The 12,976-nt window shown below is 38.8% G+C and overlaps 1 protein-coding gene across 8 annotated transcripts in view; it reads right to left on the bottom strand.

Moving 5' to 3' along the window:
* tgfbr1b (transforming growth factor, beta receptor 1 b) overlaps nt 1–3,510 on the bottom strand; it is a 79,218-nt gene extending 75,708 nt beyond the window's left edge. For 7 of the 8 annotated variants that reach the window (XR_015761567.1, XR_015761566.1, XR_015761565.1 and 4 more), the window contains exons 1-2: nt 3,383–3,464; nt 1,387–1,625 (exon numbers count right to left, since the gene is read on the bottom strand). Coding sequence is in view for 3 of the 8 variants with exons in the window: in XM_088001150.1 (XP_087857276.1) it covers nt 1,387–1,555 (169 nt within the window). In the remaining 5 variants the exon portion in view is untranslated. Of the gene's footprint in view, nt 1–1,386; nt 1,626–3,382 lie in introns of all 8 variants that reach the window. The other variant, XM_088001151.1, reaches the window with a different exon arrangement.
* Nucleotides 3,511–12,976: the final 9,466 nt, after the last annotated feature.

Genomic DNA, 12,976 nt, shown 5'->3' on the forward strand with positions numbered 1-12,976 from the left:
GAGCCAGAGAAACACTGGTTTAAAAACCAAACGTGACAGTCTGAATGAACCTGTGTCATAAAACTGTAGCAACTAAACATGGCAACCCAACAAACATGTATCTATACCTAAACTGTAATCATTCAATGGAGGTTTACCAGCGTGGTGAAAAAAACTTCAAACAATGGGCTGTCACTGTCTTACTGACAGTCCACAATCACTGAGGTGTTTAATCAACAACTAAATACAAACAGTGAAACAGTGTGCACCAAAACAGGTTGCTTAATCTTTAATCTAATTAATAAACCAGAATTTCAAAAGATCCTGCAAACATCTGACACCCAGCACACAGTAAGTTTGCACGTTTTTCCCCACTAAAGTTCTACCTGGCAGTATAGCCAGTATATTTTATAGGGTAGGCTTGTTTACAGAGACTTCACAATCTATTTTATTTATTTATAGTCTGTTTATATATTTTTAATATTTAAAGTATCTTTGAGTTCCAGTGTTAAATGTTCTGAAGAAATTAGTTTATTGATCTTTTAGAGAGTGTGCTTGTATTTAGGGCTGTAGCGATTCCTCAAATGATTTGAGTACCTCAATTATTAAAATTCCTCGAGGAAAATTTATCTACCTCGAAACTTCATTAAATTATGTTTTATTATTTAGCGCACCATGTTTTTAATATGGACATAAGAGCTATAAATTGCTGGACAAGGTGAGAGTTTATCTATTAAATTGACTGAAGATGAATACATAAACTAAAAGCTGGAGAATTGACATTTTTTTAAGCATATTTGTGGGCCTGCCTCTTTATTATTAAACTGATTATAATTTCAGATTTTTGTATAACTTTTCTTCAGGTTAACTTAGAAAGTGAGTTATTATTGTTCATCTTCTAGACTACAGAAAAGTAATTGTTAGGGATGCTCAAATACGAAAAATTGAACTGATGCTGATAGTAATACTGCTGTTATGCTAGATTTACCAATATTTTATTCGATTACTTGATTAATCGAATAAAATTCTTTAATAATCAATAGAATACTGAATTACTAAAATATTGGTTTATAACTGCCCAACATGTTTTGTGCTCCATGCTCCTTAAACGGATTCAATTTTATTCGCGGTGATGTGAAGAATCATCACATGGCCTACAAACCCTATTTTTATGGAGTGTTGCTATTTTAGACGATTTAAAGGATAAAACATTTCAGAGTCCAGACGTCTGGTCCAGGACAGCAGCTCAGCAGTGAGCTGGCTGTGCAGAGGAATGAAGTAATGACACGGTGCAAACAGAGGAAGTCAGCCAGACATGAGTCATTCTCTGGACATCTACAGGAACAGATCATCTCTGTTAGCTCTGGAAGCAGTCTATGTTAGCATGAGGTTCTCCTTGTAGCCCACCGATGTTGTGTGAGCGTGCTGGTGCTGCTGCAGGGTGTGTTGCTGAGCAGAACGCGATGGCGGAGCCAGCAGAGATTGGATGCTTCAGATCAGGGCAGTATCTCCTGGCTCTGTTCCCGTCAGAGACAGCACGCTGGGCTCCAGTCAGGTGGAGATGGCCGAGTTCCATGCTGCCAAGCACCAACCTGCCATGATAGTCCTGATGCTGGACAAAGACGAGGAATTCCTTCCCTCCCTCCCTAAATTGAAACAACAAATCAATCTAAGAGCCAGCCAGCAGTTGCTTCGACTGAGATTGTTCTGCTTGTTGATGGAAAACCTCCCTCCCTCCATTCATGCTGACGCTTCCTCGCCCGCCCCGTCTCTCTTTCTCTCTACACAAAGGAAACATGTTAGTCTCCAAATTAGAGAAAATCTAGACTGTCTCTTTGTATGCATGTTCATATGAGACATGTTGGGTCTAGAGAAGGGAAAACTCCTCAGCAGCATGTAAACACCCACTGGAATGTGACCAGATTGAGATGCAGACACTTTTATTTTATCTTCAAGGAAATTAAATGTTGCTCATCTATAACCCAGATAACACCGGACCCTTCACAGTCTCCATATTCTTTGAGCTAAATTAGACCAAACGCTTACCAAAATGTGTGTGTTCACTGGGATTACCAGCAGGTTCTACTGGGAGGAGATCACCGGTTGGGATCCTACGATCAATACTTACAGTGAAACTAAACCAACATATCTGCAGAGTGCTGATGTAAACATCTGACAGGCAGTTCTTGGCTTGTTTCATCATTTTTTTAAGCACACAACTGTTTATTCTGGTTTAGATCAAAACCTAGTATATTCTGCAAACAAAAACATGATCTGTGAAACATTACTCTATCCTGTAAAAACACAAAAGGTGTCTTATGCATTTTAACTAAAGATGCAGGGTCACATATAAGAACCTTCTAGAAAACAGGAATATGCTTAAACATTATCAATCAACCAAGTCAAAACAGTTTTTATCTGATTAGTGCCAAATTACACCAATGTGAAAAAAGTTCCATATTATTTCATTTTAACAAGCACTATTTACCTGTATTTATGAACATTTTAAGTTTGTTAATGGGTTTTATCAATACATTCTGTAATAGTCGGTCCTCTGAGAACATTAAATACCTTGATATGGCTCAAAATGAAGATGAGTTTGACGCACCTGCTTTAGCCCAATCAGAAGCTAACTTCAGCTCACTGGTAAATAAGCTCAGAGCCGAACTGAACATGGAAACCTGCTGAAAATCAGCCCTCTGGTGGGTATTAAACAGTAACAACTGGTTCATGTGTAGACAGTAATAATTATTTAATAGCGCGTTGGATATCAAAGAGCACTCAAAGGTTTCCGCAATATCCACAACAACGCCGTGGGGTGAAATGAAGAGATGTGAAATGAGTAACTACGGTAAGTTAGAAACAATCGCTTCGCACTAAATTATACACACAAGGGCGCGCGTGAGCAGGTATTCATGTCTCGGGAGCAACATCTGGAGCTGAAATGTCTACCCGAAGCAACGATCCGACCACAAAGTCAATAACCAACTTCTACCTCACAGAATCAAACGTCACATGAGAAATCCAGACAACTTTGTGTTAGCTAAAGTGCCGACAACTCCCCTGAACAACAGCGGACCCGAACGCTCTTTGTGGGCGAACTGAGTCCAGACATCGGCCAGCTTAGCTACAGCGCGAACAGCAACACGTCTTTTAACTCCGGGTTTGATTAAAGCTCCCTGCTTGTTTTCCCCCCCATCAGCCAGACAATAAACATTCCTGAGACAGGCGGCAGCGGGCTGGCCACAGACCCTGCGCCATCTTAGTTGCATACACTCCGCTTTTTACGGGCTTCTTCAACAAAGAGCTTTACTAACGGAGCTCTCCGGGCCGAGAGTGAAACCCACAAGAACACTTTAAAGCAGGACGAACAGCTCCAAAATCTCCACGAAATGACTCTTACCGTCAATATCATGTAACCTTGTCCCGAACAGCAGGACCAGCAGAAGGCATGCTATTGCATCCATCGTGGCTACAGACCAGACTGGCACCAGTCTGCTAACTTCTCTAAGCTCAGAGGATGGTTAGCGTCTATTGGCTGTGAAGGCGTCTAGTCCCGCCTTCACACCGCCTGTTCCAGTGAATGTATAGGCTGATTGGTTGAGGGACTAACACCCCGTCCCATTGAATTAGAACCGTACCACCCTGTAAACAAACACTTGCAGTTCACTGCAATGGCAACATTTTAATCTAAAAGTGTTAGTTATTTGACTTAATTCAATTCATTAATAAAGTGTCGATACATAGTAAATGATATTCTGAGGAACTTTACAAGACAAACAGCTCTCATACATTGTTTGTCTTATTACTCTAAACTGCTACAGTAATAACTATGTGTGTGGGATGATAGGGGCTTGTGCGTGTGTGCGCTTGTATGTGCGTGCGTGCGTGTGTGTATGTGTGCTATCTAAAAGAAACGTACGGTGGCCGACAGGTGCAAATGCGCAGCAAAAGAGAAAACATGCAAACAAAAGAAAAGACACACCCCCGAATTAAATGCAGCAAACAAAAAAGAAAACACCCCCGAATGAAATGCAGCAAACAAAAAAGAAGACACCCCCGAATGAAATGCAGCAAACAAAAAAGAAAACACCCCCGAATTAAATGCAGCAAACAAAAAAGAAAACACCCCCGAATCAAATGCAGCACAAAATGCAGCAAACAAAAAAGAAAACACCCCCGAATTAAATGCAGCAAACAAAAAAGAAAACACCCCCGAATCAAATGCAGCAAACAAAAAGTGTTGAAAACGGAAGTGCTCCAGACCACTATGGGGAGTCTAACAAAAAATAGCTGTGTCCGAATTCAGGCTCTGCATCCTTTCAAGGGCCCTGAGAAACTGATCCTTCGAAGCATAGACATAATAAAAGAGTACACCCCCCGCCCCCACGATTGGCTGCTCCGGCGCAAATACACTTTGCTTTGCTCAACCAAAACAGCAGAAGATGCCTTCAGCACTGCGGAATATTGTTGATCGGATCGACGGACTACTGACGTGAGGGCTCGACAGACTTTTCGCAAGTAAGATGGACATATTACTGTGTATTTTTGTGATTAGAATATTACTATACTGTATTTATTATGTCCACTGGCGAAATACCAGCTAATGCTAGCTATAGTGCTTGGTGTTCAGCCCCCGCTCTGACAGCTAACCGAGATTCCGTAAATCTTAAAATGTTTCAGTCATTCTCCAACATTTAGATTATCTGATGCAAGAGCCTACTATAGAAATGAAACAATATTATAAAAATCATAACATTCACCAGCAAAGTTTACACAGATGACAATGGCTATTATTTAATTATTTAACTCAGTCAACGTAAGATAATTCGAAAATGTCCCGTTTTTGTTTTGAAGGTTTCCTACGACGTGAGGAAGAAGGGAGAGACAGATTCACTGCACAGCACGGATGAATCTCGTATCGGATTTTGTACCCAATCTCAGCTGCTGAATCACTCTTAAACCAGAACTCGTAGGCTGGAAAACATTATATATATATATATATATATATATATATATATATATATATATATATATATGTGTGTGTGTGTGTGTGTGTGTGTGTGTGTGTGTGTGTGTGTGTGTGTGTGTGTGTGTGTGTGTGCGTGCATAATCATGCATAGCCTAATGTATATTATTCAGTATTAATGATTATTTATTTATGTTTGTATACTTATATAAGTATGTATTGATAAGACGAGAGCGGTCCGTTAGGCGTCTGTCCTTTTATTATGTCTATGTGAGAAACGGCCCGATCTACAGAAGACGGGTCCTTCGAAGGCCACGAATATGGACGACCAGAAGAGAGAAGCTGTAGCCTCCGGCTAGCTGCCTAGCCTCCATCTCGGCGTTATGTTGCTTAGCAACCGTGACAACGTGAAGCACAGAGCAGCGAAGGAAAAAAAAACGGACTCAGTTGTTTTTTACTCTTTATTTTTGTATTATTCTTCACCTTTTGTAATAAAGGTTGTTCCATAGTAAAAAGAAAATCTGTCTGATTCTAAAATGTTTAAGGGATATTATTCATTTTCAAATACTCTCCAGATCTCAGGTAGTAAGACATTACAGTTAAATAAACTATGTTTGAAGGCTTAACTTTAATCAGTCAAACCCATTTGCTCAGGAATAAATTAAATACTTTACTTAACCAAAAGATTTTACTACTACCTAACTTAATATCTACATGGAGCGCCCGGCCAGCTGACAGCTTGCGAGTGAAGCTGGCTGTTAATGCAGCGGGAGAAGACATCTCCGAAAACGTCGGAGCAATATTGGAAGTCGGTGATTTATTAATGAACCGAGCAGATATTTCAGATCTATACATCTACATTCTCGCCTAAAAACATTGTAAAAAATAATTTTGTGTAATTTTAAGTGTAATACAGCAAAAATTATTTTGTCGCCATTGCAGCTTTTCTGAACACCCGCTTTAAAGGATGCAGAGCCTGAATTCGGACACAGCTATTTTTTGTTAGACTCCCCCGCGTGGTCTGGAGCACTTCCGTTTTCAACACTTTTTGTTTGCTGCATTTCATTCGGGGGTGTCTTCATTTTTGTTTGCTGCATTTCATTCGGGGGTGTTTTCTTTTTTGTTTGCGTCTCTCTTTTTGTTTGCTGCATTTCATTCGGGGGTGTTTTCTTTTTTGTTTGCTGCATTTAATTCGGGGGTGTTTTCTTTTTTGTTTGCTGCATTTGATTCGGGGGTGTTTTCTTTTTTGTTTGCTGCATTTAATTCGGGGGTGTTTTCTTTTTTGTTTGCTGCATTTAATTTGGGGGTGTGTCTTTTCTTTTGTTTGCATGTTTTCTCTTTTGCTGCGCATTTGCACCTGTCGGCCACCGTAGAAACGTTTCAAAAACCTAAAATAAAAGGAAAATTTTGGGATAAGATCTTTATCATTTTTTTCCACTCAGTCAAGGTTGAAACTGAAAACATCCAGACTTGTCCTGTGGACATGGGATTGTCATATGTATTTTCAAGCCAGGAAAAGAGAACTATATGTCACAGTGTCCCTACAAGTCAACATATAAACAACTGACACAGTCACTGGCTGATAAGATATTTACAAGGACAACCCTGCTTTTACTAACAAAATCTTACCAATTTCTGTACATTTAAATAGATCAATTGACAATTATTATTATATCACCACTAATTTAGCAACCTCCCAGATCAATCAGGTATTCTGGTTCTTTATATATTTAGCCAAACACACCTGGCCCCTAAAAGCAACACTTACTTCCCTACCTGGCCTTCTCTGACTCAACACTTGCTGGTCTCTCCATCCTCATGTTCAGATCCTCTCTAGCAGCTGGAAGAATCAGTAAGACCTACAAGCCTCTCCTGCTTTGCGGCAGACAAAATATGTGACTGTCGTCATAAGTTGTGTAAGATGTCTTCTCTGAAACAGGCTGGACACTTTAGAAGCTGCTAAGCGGTGTAATTTTGTGAAGATTACTTACCATTCACATTCTGTGTCCCGTCACCGAAGCCCTGAAGTTCGGGACAGAGTTCTGAGATCTCAGGGAGTCATAAGCTTTAGTCAGCGCTAACCAATCGGAACACGTCTTATATTGCTTGTCCTTAAGCCCCGCCCAGAATGTTCAAAGCACATGAAGTTGTATAAGCAAGAAAAAGGAGTTCAACAAAAAAAAAAGTTTCAAGCAAAAAAAAAAAAAATAGACTCAATCAAGAAAAAATTAGTTAAAAAATAGTTAAAAATTAGCAAAACGCACAGATTAAAATCCAAGCAACTAAGTGTTTCTGTTACTCCCCCTCCCCCTCCCCACCTTTCACTCACGCGCGGCGCTCCAGGACATGCGCAGCGGTTTCCTCTCAGCGGCAGAAAATGTTTGTCTAATCGTCAGTAATATAATAGTGCCGCATAAATAGTAAGAAATCCGATGGCCACAGCTAACTCAGCAGCGCTTCGCTTTCACAGACGGTGGGGACAACGTCTAACTGTTTTCGTCACTTAGAAAAGTAGCTCAAAGAAGGTAAGATCCGTTAACGTGATGTTAGCAAAGCTAGCTGTACAGAGACACATAAGCATTGTGATGAAAAATGTTATCACTCACTGCGCTGAATTATTGTGCGGAGGTGTAGACTGACTTGTCGCATATATGGGCCAACGCTATGTCCAAAAGTCTGCAATATAGTGAGGTGACATTCAGAAACAGTCAATTCTTCTCCACGGCTCTTTACTTATTATATAGGACTGGAGTGTCACTCACTGAGAGCCGTTGTTCTATCAGATAGCCATACGCTGTCAGGTTAGCATACATGTATTAAGCATCAAGAAGTCCGACCGTCAGAGGAGTTGTCAGTTCACCATATGCAGCAAGTTATGATGAACATAAGTCATTAAATTGTTTTCAATGATAACTTTATAGATATACATGTGTTGTCATGGTTTCAAAGTGTATTTAAAGCAGAGTGTGGCTGCTGCTGGAGTCAGCTACAACACACGCCCGTGTAAAACTCACTTAACCGCTAAGTCAGGATGCCATACAACTGTTCATAACAAAGTGTATGACGATCTACGTTATGATTCTATGTTGTTGATTAAATGAAATCTTATGGTAATGACAGATATAGCCGGTGTTCTATCAGATAGCCATACGCTGTCAGAATAGCATACATGCAGTGAGTACCATGCCAGTGCATGCGCATTAAGTCCGACCGTCAGCGTAGTTGTCAGTATACGCAACAAGTTATGACGAAAATAAGTAATTAAATTGTTTATAATATGACATAATATGATAACTAGATAGATATACATGCGTTGTCGTGGTTTCAAAGTGTGTTTAAAGCAGGTCTGGCTGCAGCTGGATGCCATACAACTGTTAATAACTGTTAATAATGATCTACATCATGATTCTATGTTGCTGATTAAATAAAATCATATGGTAATGACAGCGTATGCATGTCTGAGCTAAGCGTACGACTATCTGACAACGTATGACAGAACACCGTGAGTTTGTGCTAAGCGTATGACGATCTGACCTGACAGAACACCCGTTCTTTGTTCTTGTAATGCTCTGTGTACACTGCATCATTATTTTATTTTATTATGTACGTTAATATTTAAATTAACAAATAACTAAAACACAAGAACGAAAGAGCACGCAGAGCATGCACAATGCTCTTTGACTGTTTTTGTTCAAAGTGGCAGCTGTAATGTCTGCCATGGTGTCAGACTACCTGGCTTCATGTACTGGGATAGAGAGTGAAAACAGTCACGATGAGCGCCTTCTGTTTGGCTACTTCTTGCTTGTTGCTCCTTGGTCAGTGTTCGTAGTTAAGCGTTATTTACCGTCAGGGCATTGCCTCAATTGCTATGTTTAATGGTGCAGACAGTGGTGGTTTCTTATATGAGCAATATGTTCAAATGCCCAGGGCTTTATGTTTTTAGGGATGGCACGAGACCATCACACTTTTTAGCACAGAAATGGAATATTTAATATTGGTAAAATATATTAAGTATTTAATATCTAGGTGTTTTTATGGGAATATGGATCTTTCAGATTATTTTGAGAAGCAATTTCGATCATATTTTACATTTTATAGTATCATGTAGCATGGGGCGCTGGCCTTGGTCTTGACTTGGTCTCGACTCCCCTCGGTCTTGGTCTTGACTTGGTCTCGGACCCCAAAAGTCTTGGTCTTGTCTCGGTCTCAATACACTCTGGTCTTGGTCTTGTCTTGGTCTCGGGTTAGGTGGTCTTGAACACAACACTGATCTGTACTGTCACTTTAAGAGAGTGTCTTATGACATCAGTACTGTACTACTCTCAGTTGGCGCTAGGCTGCCTGAGAAGAGGTAGGAAATTTTCTTTGCTCTTGGTTAAGTTCATGTTTTTTTAAATTTATAAAATAATTGAAAGCACATTCAGCTGTGAATGTTTATGTTTTAATACATACATTTCTTTTGACAAGTTCAGAACATTTTTTGTAAATGTTACAGGAGATGTTATTAGTCACAGGATTTCTCCATGTGCTTATAGGGAATTTCGACTCCTGTGAATGGAAGAGCTGCATGTTAAAGGGGTTTTTGTATTTCTGTTTGTGCAGGGCTCTTCCAGCAACCTGCATTAAAGATCAACCAGCAACTCCAGTGATCTGACTCCCTTCTTCATCTGAACACAACGCAGAACACATCAAGGTTAACCGACTGTATAAGACTAGATTATTAGTAAAGAACACTTCTAGTATACACTGGTTACAACTGCAAACAAAACAGTTAATGAAACTGGATACTGACTGCTTTCAGGCAAGGATAATCTAAAATCAATATACACTTTGGCCTGTACCATGAGTGCTGCAGGTTTTATATGTTTCCTTCTTGTAACTCAACAGGTCTATTTGTTTGTTGTTGAGAGATCTATCATGCCTTTAAACATGCAGAGAAAAGCATAGCTGAGAAGTACTTGGAGAGAACTGGGTTGTTTTCAAAAATGGTACTCTGCCATAATGACAGAATAGCATCAGGATCAGTCTTGGTGCCAAATTTCTAAATGTTTTTCTTTCCTTTTTGTTCAATCTAGACATGTACAAAGAATCAGAAGCCAGAGTTTAGATCAGGGAACAGACCGTTTCATCCAGAGACCCTCCTTTACTCCATCAAATCTGGTATGCTGGAGGAGCTCTGCCTGGTATTCTACTCCTCTGCTTTTATCTTAGTTTTATCTAAGATAAAAGCTTTTATACATAGTTCTGTTCTCAAAAAGAACTGCAACAGTGCATCTTTCAAATCAGTGTAAAAACACACAAAATGTGTCTAACTTCACATTCCTTTACCACGTGGAGATTCAGTGTACGAAGAAAGATCAAAATCAATTATGTTTAAATATTAAATTGCCTTGCCATCTCTAAACAAAAATATGTATACACATATATATACCCACCAAACTTCACATTTCAAATTCTCTCCTTTCTTCTTCACTGCTGGTTGCCCTCTCCTTACATTTTCTGTTTGAGCCAATTTATCAGTTATTCACAATATGAGATATGGAGACCTTCAAACAACAACTTGTCACAGAAATCTTTCTTGTCATTAATTATTTAGTTAAGTCAGAGAAAAAAAATATTTTACCTCAAAAAATATAATTTCCTAAGAGCAGTTAAAACTTGCCTTACAAACTCTGTCACTATAGACACATCTTTCAGGTCCTGTGGAATGTCCTGATTTTTTTTCCAAAGAAAATATTAAATAATTTTCAGAAAATCTATAGAAATATGTATAATTTTAAATATTACAAGAAAATTTGACTGCGTTGAATGAAAGGTAGAGATTTAGAGGTGATATAAATCCTTCATACAGAACTGATTATTCACTTGAAACAAAAACTAACTTAGTCATAGTTGAAGTTTTAGGACATGATTGGTTTGTGAAGGTGATTCTCATGAGTTTACTTTCAATAGACTCATAATTTAATATTAAATGCTGAGATATTAAAGTACATCGGCATGATGTCCATTTTCTCAATTAGTTCAATTTGTTGAACAACAGAATTGTCTACTCAGATGAACCTCACTGACTGGTAACTACATACTCATTGCCCAAGAAGAAAACAACTGATAAGAACCTGCACTCTGTCCTAAAAATAAATAAAAAGGAAAATGAAATGATTTTCTGATCTGAAGAACACAATTATGGTGACTCTAATTTAAATGTTATGTGCAGCATAAGAAACTGCACCCAGTCCTGTGTGTCAGGAGGTTTTTTACTGAGTTAACTTAGGCAAATATAGGCACTATGATTTTTCTCTTGCACACAAATCATCTATCACCTGTTAGAGAAAAGAAAAAAACAAAGCTATCATATTACATAAAAAATACCTGTGAACTCTAAAAAACAGCTATTGACATTTAAAGCAACTGGCAGATAAGTTGACTCCTAAAGAGGGCTTTCTCTGGTCTTGGTGTTATTTCTTTTTGTCTATCCACATCCAAAATACACATTTATTGGAACAGCAGTGGAGAAGAAGTCAAGGCTGTGAAGCCAAGGCTGCCTTCATCTGAAACTATCTGTTCTCAACCTTCTGATTAGAATTTTAGTGTCAAAAGGTTCACAGCAGCTCATCAACCTGATATCGTGAAAAAAAGACGCGTTTGGCCACATGTCCTACATGTCACTATATAGGCCACATGACAAAATCCTTGACTTGTCAATATTCAAACATGGAGCCACTTCTCTACATACAGCCCTTTTTAAACATTTAATTTTGTTAGTCCTTCACCTAATGCACTTTCAAACAACTAGGACTAATTTAACAGGGAAAGATCAAAGATGAAAACTCCAAGCTGAATGTAATGTAATGATTGTAAGTTGAAAGGGTTGTGGTACAAATAATGAATGTTTATTTATTTTGAACAAAATTTCAAACAAGAAAAGAACAGAAACAACAGAAATAAGTAAAAGAGACAATCAGATTGAAAAGGTGCAGGAAGAAGAATAAACTTATTTCCCTTTATATTACCCTAAAATGATTCCCTTATTACTATAAAATTCATTGCCATGTTTCTTGTGTTTTTATAGAAAAAACAGGCTTAATATACATAGTATGCAATGTGCACTGGTAAGTAATCACTAAACTGCATCAATATAAATGATTCATAAATGTATCACATACCTCATCAACATTACAATAAATATCCCATTGACTAATAAATAACTACCAAGCTGGATATAACCACTAAGCATATATTGCAACAATGTATAGGCCTAAGTTTTCACACATATTAAAGGGGCAGTGTCAGTGGCAGATTCTGATATGGGCAACATGGTTCGAGCTGATAGAACGGCAACAGTAACTCAAACCTGAGTGAAGTTGGCCCCCCCACCTTCTTCAAATCAGACAAAATTGGTGTCAAACGTTTGTGCTACGTTTGTGCAGCAAAACATTTTGTTTGTGCCGCTATCATTTTAAAGTTATAAAGAAAGTTGGATTTCATAAAAGTTGGGGGGCTGGTTGACCTTTTGACCTTTACACTTTCATTAATATCTTCAAAGCCAAAACAGCACAAACAAATATTTTTGCTACACAAACCAACACAAACATAGCCGAGTTGATTGATACCCATTTTGTCTGATTTGAAGAAGGTGGGGGGTTGGTTGACCTTGGATGACCTCTGGAAACATTTCTTTATATCTTTAAAATGATAGCGGCACAAACGAAAATTTTTGCTGCACAAACCAGCACAAACGTTTGACACCAATTTTGTCTGATTTGAAGAAGGTGGGGGGGCCAACTTCACTCAGGTGTAACTCAAGTAACCACTCATTACAACCAAGGTATGCAGAAGAGAATCTCTGAATGCACAGCACATCGAACCTTGAAGCAGATGGACTGCAGCAGCAGAAGACTACATCGGGTGCCACTCCTGTCACCTAAGAACAGGAAACAAAGGCTACAATTCACACATGCTCACCAAAATTGGACAGTAGAAGATTGGAAAAACATTGTCTGGCCTGATGAGTCTCGATTTCTGCTGCGA

Source organism: Poecilia mexicana, unplaced genomic scaffold (genome assembly GCF_051168715.1).
Source record: "Poecilia mexicana isolate PSO_F unplaced genomic scaffold, ASM5116871v1 scaffold_20, whole genome shotgun sequence".
Classification (NCBI taxonomy): domain Eukaryota; kingdom Metazoa; phylum Chordata; class Actinopteri; order Cyprinodontiformes; family Poeciliidae; genus Poecilia; species Poecilia mexicana.